The sequence below is a fragment of the Notothenia rossii genome, assembly GCF_949606895.1.
Source record: "Notothenia rossii genome assembly, chromosome: 9".
Lineage (NCBI taxonomy): Eukaryota > Metazoa > Chordata > Actinopteri > Perciformes > Nototheniidae > Notothenia > Notothenia rossii.
In genome coordinates, this window is record NC_136907.1 from 59,777,412 (window position 1) to 59,790,657 (window position 13,246).

Below are 13,246 nucleotides of genomic sequence, written 5' to 3' on the forward strand. Positions count from 1 at the left end.
TAATTCAAAAAAAATTTCCCCAAAAATGCAAAAAAAAAGACATCTTAAAATATATTTTAAGAGAGCAGCATAGCGATTCAAATCAGTAAAACGGAAAGAAAATGAATGAAGTTGACCATCTACTTCAGCTTTGATAAGTTCATTTTATGTCATATCTTTTGTTTATCTTCTGTGTTTTGCCTATAGGCTATTGCTCTGCTGGATCGATTGATATTGTGACCTCGGTGATGAGCGTCTGTGTTTTCCTTATACCCCCCCATCCCCCCTCTCTCTCTATCGGAACCATGGATAGCCTACAGCTATTTGTTTACGTGTTTAAAAAAGCACCAGAAGCTTATATATACACATCTAAGTTGTTCGTGCCCCTCCACTTTTGTACATATAAAAACGCTACTGGCACTTTCATGCATGAAGTCCTGACACATGGCTGGAGGGCTCAGGAAAAAAGGCTATTTTCTTCCTTCAGAGGTAAATGAGGCAGGGAAGCTCCAAGCTCATTTGTATCAGTTCATTCTGCCTTTAGAGAGAAACCAGCAACAAGATAGCAGATACAGTAGAAAGAGAGAAATGATTGATGCTGAATAAACAACACTCAAAAAAACATTAATTTGAATAAAAAGCCCTTCACACCCACTTTCAACCACTACAGCATTGTGCATTAAAAAGTGCCAAAACCAAGATCAATACTGCTATACTATTAGCTGAAAGTGATAGGGAGGGCATTACGAATAATGCAGCTGCTAGCCATTAGCTTCCAGGGCAGACGGGGAGAACAATAGGGCCTGCAATCAATTCATCATTACTTCCTCTGCCGGCCGCAAGCTATCCCCGAAGGATCTTTTCACACTCTGGTATGATCCTAAACACCCTGCAAGTCGATTCCCTCCCCTCCACCCATTCCCGGTCCGAGGGTCATCTTCAGTCAACCTTCTCATCTTGCTTCACCATTGACCCATCATAAGTACCCTCTAGGGTGGATCTGTGGTAATTTGATGCCTCTTTTTTTGCCTTTTACACAAGAGTGAGCAGTAGCTGGATGAATTTACTGGGCTAATTAAGATACAGAAATATTACTGTGGGAAAAACTGGAAAGCACCTGCTTAGGCCAGGCTGGGTATCTACGGCTATGGCCTTCATTTACCAATGTATAACTTTGCACTGTGAAACTATATTCTGATCTAAGACTGCATGTTTGAAATCACACATTACCAGTTAAAGGGATAACAACACTATATTTAATGATGTGGTATTCATGTGGGAGGGATGAGGAGCAGAGGAGCTGTGTTTCCAATGCTGCATGTGTTTGGGGTTGTATAGCAACAACTGCAGGGTGACTGACTCTGCCACTCTTGCGGGATATCGGTCTGCTGCCAAGTCCCTCCTGATTTGGCTGTAATTAACCAGGCTGAGCCTTGTTTGTGCATGTGGACATGAATAGTAGCTTGTTATTTGAAAATGAATGGCTTTGTGTGTATGTGCGTGTGTGTTATGTACAGCTTATAGTTCACCTTGGAACAGAGCCTCAGCAGCTGTGTATCCTCTGGAGCAATGTTTATGTCAATACATCCTCCTGTAATCATGTTTTAGGATGTGCCTGATTTTTCCAGGAGCAGACACGTGATGTCTGTATCTGTCAGCACATGTGCCAACTCACCTTTCACTGTAACGATTAGCTGTTTCCCTTTTCTTTGTATAAAAAAGTTTCAGATTGGAGGTCATGCAAGTATACTAGCTCTGCCAAAAAGGAGAAGAGAGTGAGGTCATAGCTGAAGAAAGTCTTTAATGATTTGACCTTGGTGTCTCTCCTTGCTAGGACAAAAGTTCACCTGCAAAATGAAGGAACAGCGAACAGTATACAGAGAACATGTTAAACCCATTTGCCATCCATTAAAAGTCGATTTATTCCAGTGCTACTACGTACATTATGCATCATATGGCAGTGTACACAGAACAATGATCGGGTTACATTTCTTCACTTTTTGGGGTTTTTGTTCAGTAGAAGCGTGTTTTGATTCCTGCTCTACGAGGAAAGCCTACTTTTCAGGATAATTAAAAAGACTCTGGGATGCGTTTATCACTTTGACTCATCTACCATCATCAGAATAACATCATGAATGTCCCTCACTTTACTACAAAATACTGTGCATTTTTTTATTTCCTAGTGGAGAAAAATTGGATCACTATTAGATATTGGAATGGTGTTTTGGCAGGACTTAGTTGGTGACAGGATAAGGAGTGCAGAAGAAAACCAACTTCCACGACAGGGTTAAAAAACAGAACCTGATTGTACCTCCATTAGCAGAAAAAAAAGTGAAATTAATAAAATATAATATTTGTATAATATGTAATTTCCTTTCTAGATGTTTATTCTACTGCATTTTTGCAACCTGCTGTGTGGGCTCCCGGCTACCTTCACCCCTGCGGCTCAATATTCGGCCCGTTTGTTCGACATCTACAATGAGGTCATATTTACAGGACACACTCTTGCTCTTCACAAACCCCCTCAAACCCCCCGGGCCAAAACGAACGTCTGTCAGTAAATGAGCTACTGTTCTCATCTTTCCCATTTTTCCCCCAGCTCGCCCCGGCTGATGAAGGATGAACTCCCTAACACCAGTACTGTTACGTCTCTGGGGGACGACACTCCAGCATCTGCGATCCTTTCTGGTGTAACTGAATATTACACACTGAGTGCAACATGAAACATGACCTGAGGGTTCCCCTGCTTCCTCCTGTTTTTTTGTTTTTTTTCATTCAAACCTCTAAAAGGTCTTTGCTGCGGGCCATTTGGGAAGCCTATTTGCGTTTGGGGGGGCTGAAGTTGTTAATGATGACAGACGACAAATGCAAGGCTAAATATTCAATGCAATGATAAGGTGGAGACCTGTGATACATAAAAGGCAGGTAAGGTCAAAATCAAGCAGACAGTCTTACGTTAGCCGTCCTGACTCAATGGATGACACTGACTGAAACAGTCCATGATCGAAACAGAGACTGTTATGGCATAAAAGATCCTTCTATACTGAGAGGATGGAGTGTAGCAAGAGAAGTGGCTGGAGGTGGGGGCAGTAAAGAGTCATGCTTCATCAACTCAAGCTGAAAGGAAAAAAGCTAATAGTCATGCTTGATTAAGATCCACTCAAAGCAATCTGAATGTGTTCTTAAATGAAGTGCTCTTCGGCCTGTCCAAAGCCTTTGGAAGAATGACCTCACTCACAGGGGTTAGAGATGGCCACAATTCAAATCGTAGCATCTTGAAATAGTTAAGATCCAGCGAAAAATATGATCCTATTTATCTATTAGCTTAAGGGGTCATAAAGACTCTGTTTTAGCTCCAACATCCTTTTACGTATGCAAGTTATCTACCATTCAAACTACTTTAGGACAGCATGCTAGCCCACTAACCCGCTGACTTCCTGATCTGCCTTTTATATGTTCTCTGGAAAAAAATGCTTTAAACATCCTAAATGTTATCTTCAAAAAGTAATGTATAACTCTAAGATGAATCATTCACCATGCCTCTCAAATTCAGAATGTTTTATTCGTATCCTCTATCCTAGTCAATGTGTAATAATGTATTTTAAAAAGACACCACAGTGGCCTAATACTGTAATGTTAGACGAATAGTTGGGAAATAAGCTAATTCACTTGATTGCTCATTGAGATAGATGAAAAGATTGACAGCACTCTTTCGGTAAATAAGAAGCTACCAACAGAAGTCGCTAGCCAATTAATATTCAAAAAGGCAAAAAGTATAAAAACAGATGCTTCTGCATATGGGTATTACAATACACTTACAAGCTCCTGAAAATCACTTAAAATGTCATGTTTGTTTAATCCGTACGAAAACCGAAGTACAAACATGTTGAGAACACGCAGTAGCCAGGGCAACCAGCAGAAACTCCAGGAAGTGACAATTTCATTTCAGTTTTCTGTAGGGATTAAACAACCAATAAACATTGTTTTAATTTATAAAGAGCTAGGAATACTGTTCTCCTTGTTTCTAGTCTTGACCACAAGCTCAGCTCAGCTTAGCTAAACTAAGCTAACCAGCTTCTAGCAGTAGCTTCATATTTACACTGTTGTATCAATCTTTGCATCAAACACTTGGCTAGAAAATGAATAAATGTATTTCCCAAAACCATTCTTTTAAGTTTGCAGAGGGACCCTTTCATCCAAGTTTCTTCAGCACTTTTATTTGTATCCTTTTATAACAGCGATGAATTCTTCACCTCATATTTTAAAGGGAATGCATTACAGAATCACATTACTGCAGCTCTCTAGGTGCTGCAACTCGAAAAACCCTAGGTATCCTAGTAAAACATGTTTTGTAAAAGAAAGGAAAGAAAGGCAACCCAAACTAAATTAAACGTAATAAAAGTCTAAATAAAATCATCAAGCCATCCGAGTAAGAATGTGCTCCACTGCCATTGTTGCACATACCCATGCAGACCAGTGATGTGAGCCTGTGTGGCCGCACATACCGGCAGACCTCAAGCCATGCCATCATCTGAAGACCACAGGAAGCTCTAATTAGGGGTGGTGAGAAAGGTAGACTACAACATATTTCATCATTGTATTAGTGCAGCATTGAGCTAAAAGTGAACTCTGACAAACACACTCACAAATATTCTCTCAGACTGTCTCCCTTTTGCTTTAGTCTCTGAACGTTTTCTTAACCCACGGTGTTAGTAGAAATAGAAATAAAAAAATTCAAAACATTTAGAGTTGCTGTGTAATGGAGGCAATGTTATGCATTACATTAAGACATTTTCTTTAAATTTTTGGAGGAATGTATCTGAAAAAGGAATGCAATGCTGTATTCAGACTGTTAACATCGTAAAAAAGCTCTGAAATCAGTAATTAAATAACCCTCTACTATTTATACATTCAGGCACTGAAAAATCACATGTCAATATGTAACTAAAAAAGATAGTCGCTCTCATTTTCCCTTGGTAAGAACAAGGAAGCTGAAACCTTGAAGTTGGCAACTGTGTACATTTTCCTACCCAGTAGTAATGCCATATGCATCCCCTTTGCTCTTCGTTTGTGTGACAGTTTCCCCTCCCCCTTAAGTGCATTTTCAAACACTGACCTGAAGCCAGAGCTTTCCAAGCCTTATCTAAAGCTTTCACCCTACATATGGGAAAGAATCTATGACACTAGTCTTTTGAAAGGGAAATCCAATGGTTTGTCACAGGACAAACAGATAGACAGACGGATGGGTGGACGGATGTCCTCCATGGCCTCAGAGGGCCAGCAGGTGAGCCGAGGCTCTCGTCTCCACAGACCGACTTCCCCCCTCGTGGTTAAGGACTCTCCGGTGTGATAGCCAGCTCTCACCCCAGCGACCCTGAACTCATTCATTTTTTAACTATACAAGGGCTTTTACAAAAAAGCTAACTTGAACAGCCATACAATGGCTAAAACATAAACCATATCTCTACTTTATCTCGGTTTTTCAGTCATTTTTCATTTTTTTCCCTTTTTCTTTTTTTTGATGCATTTCTGTTTTTTCTCGATTGAAGTCTTTGTTTGCTTTTTCTTTATTCTTTTGGAGTAGCTCTGATCCTGTCCTGTGCTGAGTCGCCCAGTCACAGAGGAATTGGTATTTGGATGTGATGTGGGGGGGGGGGGGAAAGGGGAGAGAAGATGGATGGGAGGGAGAGAATAAGGGCAAGGATCAGGTCAGAGGTCAAGATATGGGTTCATTATCAGTCCAGACGTGGACTCGCCAGCGGTTACAGGGGCAGCTTTGGATAGGAGTGAGGTGGCGAGTTGGTTTGGGAAAGGTGAGGCCCGTCGGGTTGGTCAAGGTTAGCCGCTATCAGAGGATGTGTGTGGTGCTGTGGAGGGAGAGCGCCGCCTGCGGGCGGTGGAAGTCCACGACCGCTCAGAGCGCTCAGAGCGCTCAGAGCGTTCCGAGGCTAGTGAGGCGGGCCGAAAGCGGTGAACAAAGCCGTCCAGGAATTCCTGCTGCTGCTGGGTTATGGCTTGGGAGATGAGGCAGGGCAGAGCCTGCAGGCTGCCCGTCACCGAGTCCAACTTGTCCTCCAACGTGCCGATGCGCTTGTCCAGCTCCTCACTGCGCTCCTGCAGCTCTGACACCAGATCATACATCACATTCTGGGTCTAATGAAGGAGAGAGAGTAATGTGTTTGGGGAGGTGCAGGAACAGGAAGACAGAGAGGGAAGAAGAGAAGGGCCGGGGGGGTTAGAGGAGGATAACTTAATAAAAACAAGTAAAGATGCACCCAATTTTATTTATACGCCTTTTCCTTTTTAAGCACAAAACACATGATCAAATAATCCATGAACTCTTGCCTCATTGCCAGTAAAGAAGTAGGTCTTCCTTTTGTAATTTCAGCCGTGTCAAGTTCTACATTAGGGATGTGACAGTTGAAGCACGTTATTAAATAGCTCTATGTTAGGGTCTCCTTAAACTCTTAAACCAGAGTTTTTTGTTTTATGCCAGGTTTGTATGAGGTGTTTATAATATTATGCAGCAAATTAATCAATTTTTTGTCAATAGAGTCTGGTGGCTTTAAGGAAATTATATTAATTGTATGTTCAAGAAATTATAATAATTCTATAAATCTTGTTTGTAATGTTTTCGTCACTGCAACTGGAAGGGGCGCAGATGAATACCTTTGACTACTGCTGAGCCAGTAATAACTGCTGATTGTAACCTTTCCCACGGTAGACAAAAGCCAGATGTTAGCGGGTGATACTGGGTATTTTGTCCATTGGAAAATGGGCTTAACAGGATGTGCAGTATGTTTACATGGGGAAAAGCCCTGCATGTCTTAAATGACATAAGTAGCCAGTCTAAATCTGACTTACTCAGTCTGAAGAGGAGGGAATAATGACAGGAAGCAGTGTGAAGGGGTAGCTGTATACTTTCAGCAAGTCAGCATTGATGTTATCTTCCCACCGTTTCCCTACCAGCTTCTCCAATCCATTCATAACCGGAGAAGGTCTTAAATGCTTTATGTATGCGCTTGACACAAATCATTCATATAATGAAAAGCGTGTCTATTATTTAGGAACTTATTGTTCCACAGTGGACGCATCAAGGCCCACGTTGGTTAATGTATTTGCTATCTGCATGTTATTATTCTACTCAGACTATGCCAATATTGTATGATATAAAATGTATATAAAGCTTATAAATGTGTATTATTTATAACAAAGTAATTACCATATGGCATACAATGTAATCGTCCCCAGTTAAGAGTGTGAAGGCCTCTTACAATCATTAGTAAATGATTCCCGACTTGTGTTTAAGCCAGAAATCAAAGGGTTACTTCACCATAGAGCTTAACAAAGAGTCATTGAGCCGTTAAACTACTGTAGGGTGAGCAGAGATGGATCTGACCATCGAGCAGAGTAAGGTCAAGTAAACACACATTAAAGGAGTTGGCCTTAGAACCTTTTAAAATACACACTGGAGTGCAAATGCCATCCACATCAAATGAGGCTGCGGTCAGGCACCTCCCTTTGAACCCCCTCTCTGCTCTGGTGGGTCAGCTGACGCCTCTACAGCAAAACAGAAGCTACCGCACTGCATTCACCCTCCGACAGACACATAGTGATCACAGTGTTGGGCTAGGATCTGGACTCTCAAACTCCTCAAACAGTCGGAAGATAGATTGTTTGGCAACAGGAATCTTATCTGTGTTGAGTCTGTGTTCAGTTATCTGACAAATACTTGGATATTTGTCAAAGGAGAGAAACCTTTCTTTATAATTCCGGATTTTTTTCCATTATTGTCTCCAGTGATTTTAAATCTCTTTATTATTAAAAGGATAGTTCAAATGTTTGGGGTTGTATACAGTAATACTTAACACAGGAAATGAAGCCATTATCTATGCTCTAGTTGAAGCCACCAAACTCCATTGACGAAAACAGTTATTTAAAGTTGCAGCACACCTAAGTTGCTGTTTTACTGCTGACTCGACTGACTCCATGTCAGACAGCTAAACAGATCAAATGAAGCGCACACTTAAACTGATTTTAAGGTGGGCTTAATATGTTGTGCTGCTGCTCCAAAACACTGCCGAGCTTCAATGCTATAACTTCTCTAAACCGGGGGTATGCCATTTAGTGCAGGGAAGATTGTACAATTGGTTAAACACACTCTTTTTGTATAAAAGTAGTCATGTGATTACTTGTCTATGTAAAAATATGGATTCTTGCCACTTTAAAAAGTTACATCCGAAGGCAGACTTACCTTTGCGAGGTCCACCAAGGTGTTGGCCTGATCATTGAGTTTCCGTTGCTCCATCTTCACACTGCGCAGTCTTGTAAAGGCAAAGGGAGGTGGGAACAGGAGGAAGAGGGGAAGAAGGAGGTGGAGAAAGGAGAAAGAGGTGGAGGCAAAGAAAGGAGTGGTGGGGGAGTAGATAGTAGAGAGAGACAGATTGTTTCGGGGGGGAGAGGGGAAGAGAGGGCCAGTAGGGAAGAGGAAGGAGGAGGAGGAGGAGGAACACAGTTTTTATCAGTGTGCTCTCTGGGTGATGACATTGAAAATAGAGAGGACTGCCTGCATGCATCTTAAATATATGTACTTCACTGTATTTATACATATATAAAGATATGTATATGTATACACAAGCATTCCTGGTCTTGGTCAATGCAATACCAACCAAAACATGCAAAATTGCGGAAGCATACTACACTGATTTGATTTATAAAAAATAAAGACCACCATGTTCATCTGTTTAACAATGCTTCAAGTAGCACATTTTTATCTTAAACATCGAAATATTGAGAGACGATCTTGTATAAGAGGGGACAAAAAACATTAATTTAAAACCAGATCATGATGGGTTGTTATTCTTTTTTTTGTTGAAAAAATGCAATATGCTTCCATACAAGAAAATCCCCAAAATCAGTTTGAAATCAAAACATTCTCATCTTTTCCACCCAAAAGTAAGACATTGAAAAAGGAAAAAGATGACATGCCCCTTGTCAGTGCTACACACAGCTTGGTGGTAGGACTTCATATATACACACTGGTCATTCAGTAAGCAGGCAGTGACTGTGAGTGACTTTGTGCACAATGAAATGCCAGTCTTTCGGGGTGTGTGTGTGTGTGTGTGTGTGTGTGTGTGTGTGTGTGTGTGTGTGTGTGTGTGTGTGTGTGTGTATGTGTGTGTGTGTGTGTGTGTGTGTGTGTGTGTGTGTGTGTGTGTGTGTGTGTGTGTGTGTGTGTGTGTGTGTGTGTGTGTGTTCATGGGTTGAGGTGTGTATTTGCGTTGATGCCACACATAAAAGATGGAGATTGCCAAAAATAAATCTGTCTAATGACACTGCCAAACGTACCGCAACATGGACATTTCAAATAACTTGTGCAATGATACATCGGACATGTTTTGTGATGCCTTCTACATTGTGCCTCTTTATGTCTAATCAAATACATTAAGGCCCCGTAAGAACTGTTAGCGCTGATGCGGATAATGTGTCATTGTTAGCGGTGGCATCACACAGTCATCATTTGGACGTGAGTAAGGAAGAATCTCCCTGTTCGGCAAATTATGAGACAGGATGACATTCAAGGGCATTTGTTCATGTGCAAATCAGTATATCAGAGCAGAGTGAGACTGCTCGCTTACGGCTCCATCTCTGTGGGAAGCCGTTTCAGCTGGTGTAAGGCTGTTTGCTCCGCTTTGTTTTCCCTTATGGATGTCGAAGAATAGGGGTTAAAAGCTAAAAGCACTACTTATCAGTGTAATGCATAAAGAGTACAATTTGATTCCAGAAAACCACAAACTACGTGATGTGCCTCGTCTTTTTGTGCTGTATCATCACTGTCTTGCGAGCCATGGCATTTTATGACAATTAAGAAATGAAAGCCAAAGTTAAAGGGGCCCTATTATGCTAATTCTCATTTTCATTTTTGTATTTTGTGCCTCTACTGTGACTTGTTTACATGCTTACATTTTCAAAAAGGTCTTTATTTTTCTCATACTGCCTGTGCTGCAGCGCCTATTTTCACCCTCTGTCTGAAACCAGAGCCCAGTCTGCTCTAATTGGCTAGCTTAGAGATGTCCCACCCCTTTAGCCCTAGCCAATAGGAGCGCAAGTGTTACGTAGTGATGTCACTATGTCCAGGAAGTAGACAAAGGAATCCAATCAAGGTGTGTCAGGCAGGATGTGTGCGTGGGAGACTCCCTCTACAGAGAAGTTTGGGATTTTAGCCTTTGCAGACCATTTAAATGCACACAAACCTCTTTGATATTATTCTAATCAGCAAACATAAAAACCTAATCAAAAGGATGTTATATGAGAGGGTGTGATTTTGTCAGTGTGTGTGTTCATCACAAAGCCATCAGTTGTGTAGGATGAGTTCTGTTGATGCAGGTTAATATAGCCTCCAGAGCAGCTATATTAATCATGGGCAACATAGTACAGTACACCGTAGATGATTATGAACCGCTGACCAACAAAGCTCCAAGCTCACTCTGTGCAAGATGTTTCTTTCTTTCACACGTTCTCTCCAGACAATCCTCCACTATCGACATCGGTGGCAAAATGTTGATGCTTTTTTTTTGTTGACATTCCATTCAAAAGGGAAGATGGGAGGGAGAGGGAATGGAACACTGAAGTAAAGAAAAAAAACTAAAACAATTCAGCATCTTTTTCAGTTTTTTTTGGTAGCAAATGCTTTTCTTCATGCATGTCAAACGCAAACATGGAGAGAGGAGGACGATGTTGAGGAAACAGTAGGAGGAGGATACATAGAAGACTCAACTTACTTCTGAGCTCTGCAGTGATAGAGCAAAACAAAGACAGAACACAGTACAGAGTTTAACCCCACGACATTCACGAAACGAGTGAAACCATTACACTTCTCACTGTAAGCACAGGGTAAAAGGGGGTTGGAGGGAGAGGGAGACAGGGAGGGGGATAGGAAGGACCATTACACTAGCTTGCAGTGTGTGGGCTTGTGTGTATGAGTTAACATGTGTGTGAGCAACACAATCAAAGGAAATTGTACACTAGAAATGTTATCAGCTATGACTAATCTCACAAGTTTATAAGCAACACAACTATTAATAATACAGTGTAAATGTTATGTTCCACAAATCACATCTTAAGAACAATTTTCACTGAAATACTGTCGTCCTTTGGGCATGCTGAGTGATTCCCCTCGGTTGCTCTTGGTGAAAGAAATCATCATATTTCTGTCAAACATTTTTACGACACATTAGATTACACAAAGCAAATTCAGAGCAGGACTTACTGGTGAATGGCTTGGAGAAACTTGCGCTGGTGTTTCCGCACCTTGGCATGATCTATCTTCTTGACCAACTTAGTGTGTTTGTAGATGAGCCATGTTTCCCTGAGTACATTGGCAGCTGTGTTCTTTACCTGAGGAGCAACGTGAGAAAGACATACAATGTACAGTAGCTTCAAATCTACAAATTCAGATTTGAAACTCAGGCATACATGATAAATAGAAGCAAGAAGTTACATTTACTTTATTTCCAAAACCTAATTTACAAGCTATGTATTTATAACAAATGAACCAGAGTTACAAGGATTGCAAAGCTAGGAGAAGAAACATCAACATACAACCACAAGGTAAATAACAACAAAGGGATTTGATGTTTAAAAGCGTGACAAAGAGGCAGTTGATGTTACCGAGAGGAACTTTACATTTTGGACTATTTACAACACTCAGATTAGTATCAACACAGGAGAGTTTTACAGATAGTATCATGAGGACAAAGTGTCAACTGGGAGTCAGAACCCTAAAGAGATCTATAAAATAAAAAGTCATAGGATAATTAGCAGAATAAGAGAGACGAAAACAATTATTTTTGCTACTTACTTGTCTTGTTCTAACCTTCAGAATCATTTTTTTTCTTTTTTCTTTTGACAGTGTTTATCATTTGACCTCTGAATAGGGTTTAGAAAACTTTACTACTGCAGAACTCTGCGTCTGGGGTGTGGATCTAAATATACATGCCTGCAGATCTAATTTTAGTCTCGCTTTAGTCAACATTCAAATGACAGTCCTAAATGAAATGGGAGGAAACCCTTGATATTTAATCAAAATAACTAGAATGAGATGGCATGCAGTGACTCACTCGTTTGCAGAGTTGTGTGTCCATCATGAAGTTGTGGACGTGTTTCTCAGCCTTGGTCAGCTCCAGCTTCCTGGCTACCACGGCAACCACCAGTGCAGTGCAACCAGCTCCCTGTTCACAAACACACGGACAAACAAACATAGCAACAACAAGATTTTGTTTGTGAGCTTTTTAAAATGAAAAATTGATAAAGAACAGAAAGGACCAGTAAAGAAACATTACAAAACAGTTTAAGTCATTAACCGTATTTAACCATGAAGTTACATTTGGTAATGCCCCTAAAACTCTACTGAAACACCAGATTAAAGAACAGTGGAACTGATCTTTTTTTTGTATAAACAACTTTTTGGGCACCTTTTCTTTGGACAGAAATGTATGGTATTCAGCAGGACGGAATATACTTATACGAAAAAGAACTGGACTTTGTAATAAAGGCAAGTACGCAGGTGATTTAATAGATTGTAAAGGACTCAAGCTACTGCAAACTCATCAATCATAATTATTTGATCTTCAAATATTTATCCACTCAACTCAATATTTGAATACAAAAGTCAACTTATTTAGTTATGTTGCTTGTGCAGTGTGTTCAGAGTGCGGTTTTAGTTTTCAAATGTTCCTGTGACAGTGTTAGATATGTATCTGTGTGAAGAAGAGAGGAACCCACCATAATCCCTGTAAGCAGACACACGCCTTTCCCACAGTACGTGTGTGGTACCATGTCACCGTAGCCGATGGAGAGGAAGGTAATCGAGATGAGCCACATGGCTCCCAGGAAGTTACTGGTCACTTCCTGTTTGTCATGATACCTGAACGGATGAAGATAAGCAGAAGCGGGATACAAAAAGTGAGTAAAACCGCACACAGTTTCTTGAACGTGAGCATGCTGGAGAATAATGTGGTGCTCTGTGAACCAAACAGGTGGTGGAGGGGGTGAAGAAAGAAATCATGGTGCAAGGTGTTACACCTGTTCTGTAAAGCCTAGAGTAAAAAAAAAGAAGTCCATTCTGAGATTTAAAAAAAGAAATGAGATCCAATGGATTTGCAGGATGTTTCTATTCTTCTTTGAGTAATTGAGAAACTTAAAAAGAGAAAGATGTTTGATGCGTAAGAAACTTTAACGAACATTTTGGGGAAACAAAATAAAAATT

At 40.7% G+C, this 13,246-nt stretch overlaps 1 protein-coding gene across 5 annotated transcripts in view; it reads right to left on the minus strand.

Moving 5' to 3' along the window:
- Positions 1-1,760: 1,760 nt before the first annotated feature.
- kcnn1a (potassium intermediate/small conductance calcium-activated channel, subfamily N, member 1a) overlaps positions 1,761-13,246 on the minus strand; it is a 55,099-nt gene continuing 43,613 nt past the window's right edge. For 2 of the 5 annotated variants that reach the window (XM_079649445.1, XM_079649447.1), the window contains exons 5-9: positions 12,763-12,904; positions 12,099-12,209; positions 11,249-11,376; positions 8,234-8,303; positions 1,761-6,132 (exon numbers count right to left, since the gene is read on the minus strand). In XM_079649445.1, the coding sequence (XP_079505571.1) occupies positions 5,818-6,132; positions 8,234-8,303; positions 11,249-11,376; positions 12,099-12,209; positions 12,763-12,904 (766 nt within the window). In that variant the 3' untranslated portion in view covers positions 1,761-5,817. Of the gene's footprint in view, positions 6,133-8,233; positions 8,304-10,760; positions 11,377-12,098; positions 12,210-12,762; positions 12,905-13,246 lie in introns of all 5 variants that reach the window. The other 3 variants (XM_079649446.1, XR_013802547.1, XR_013802548.1) reach the window with 3 other exon arrangements.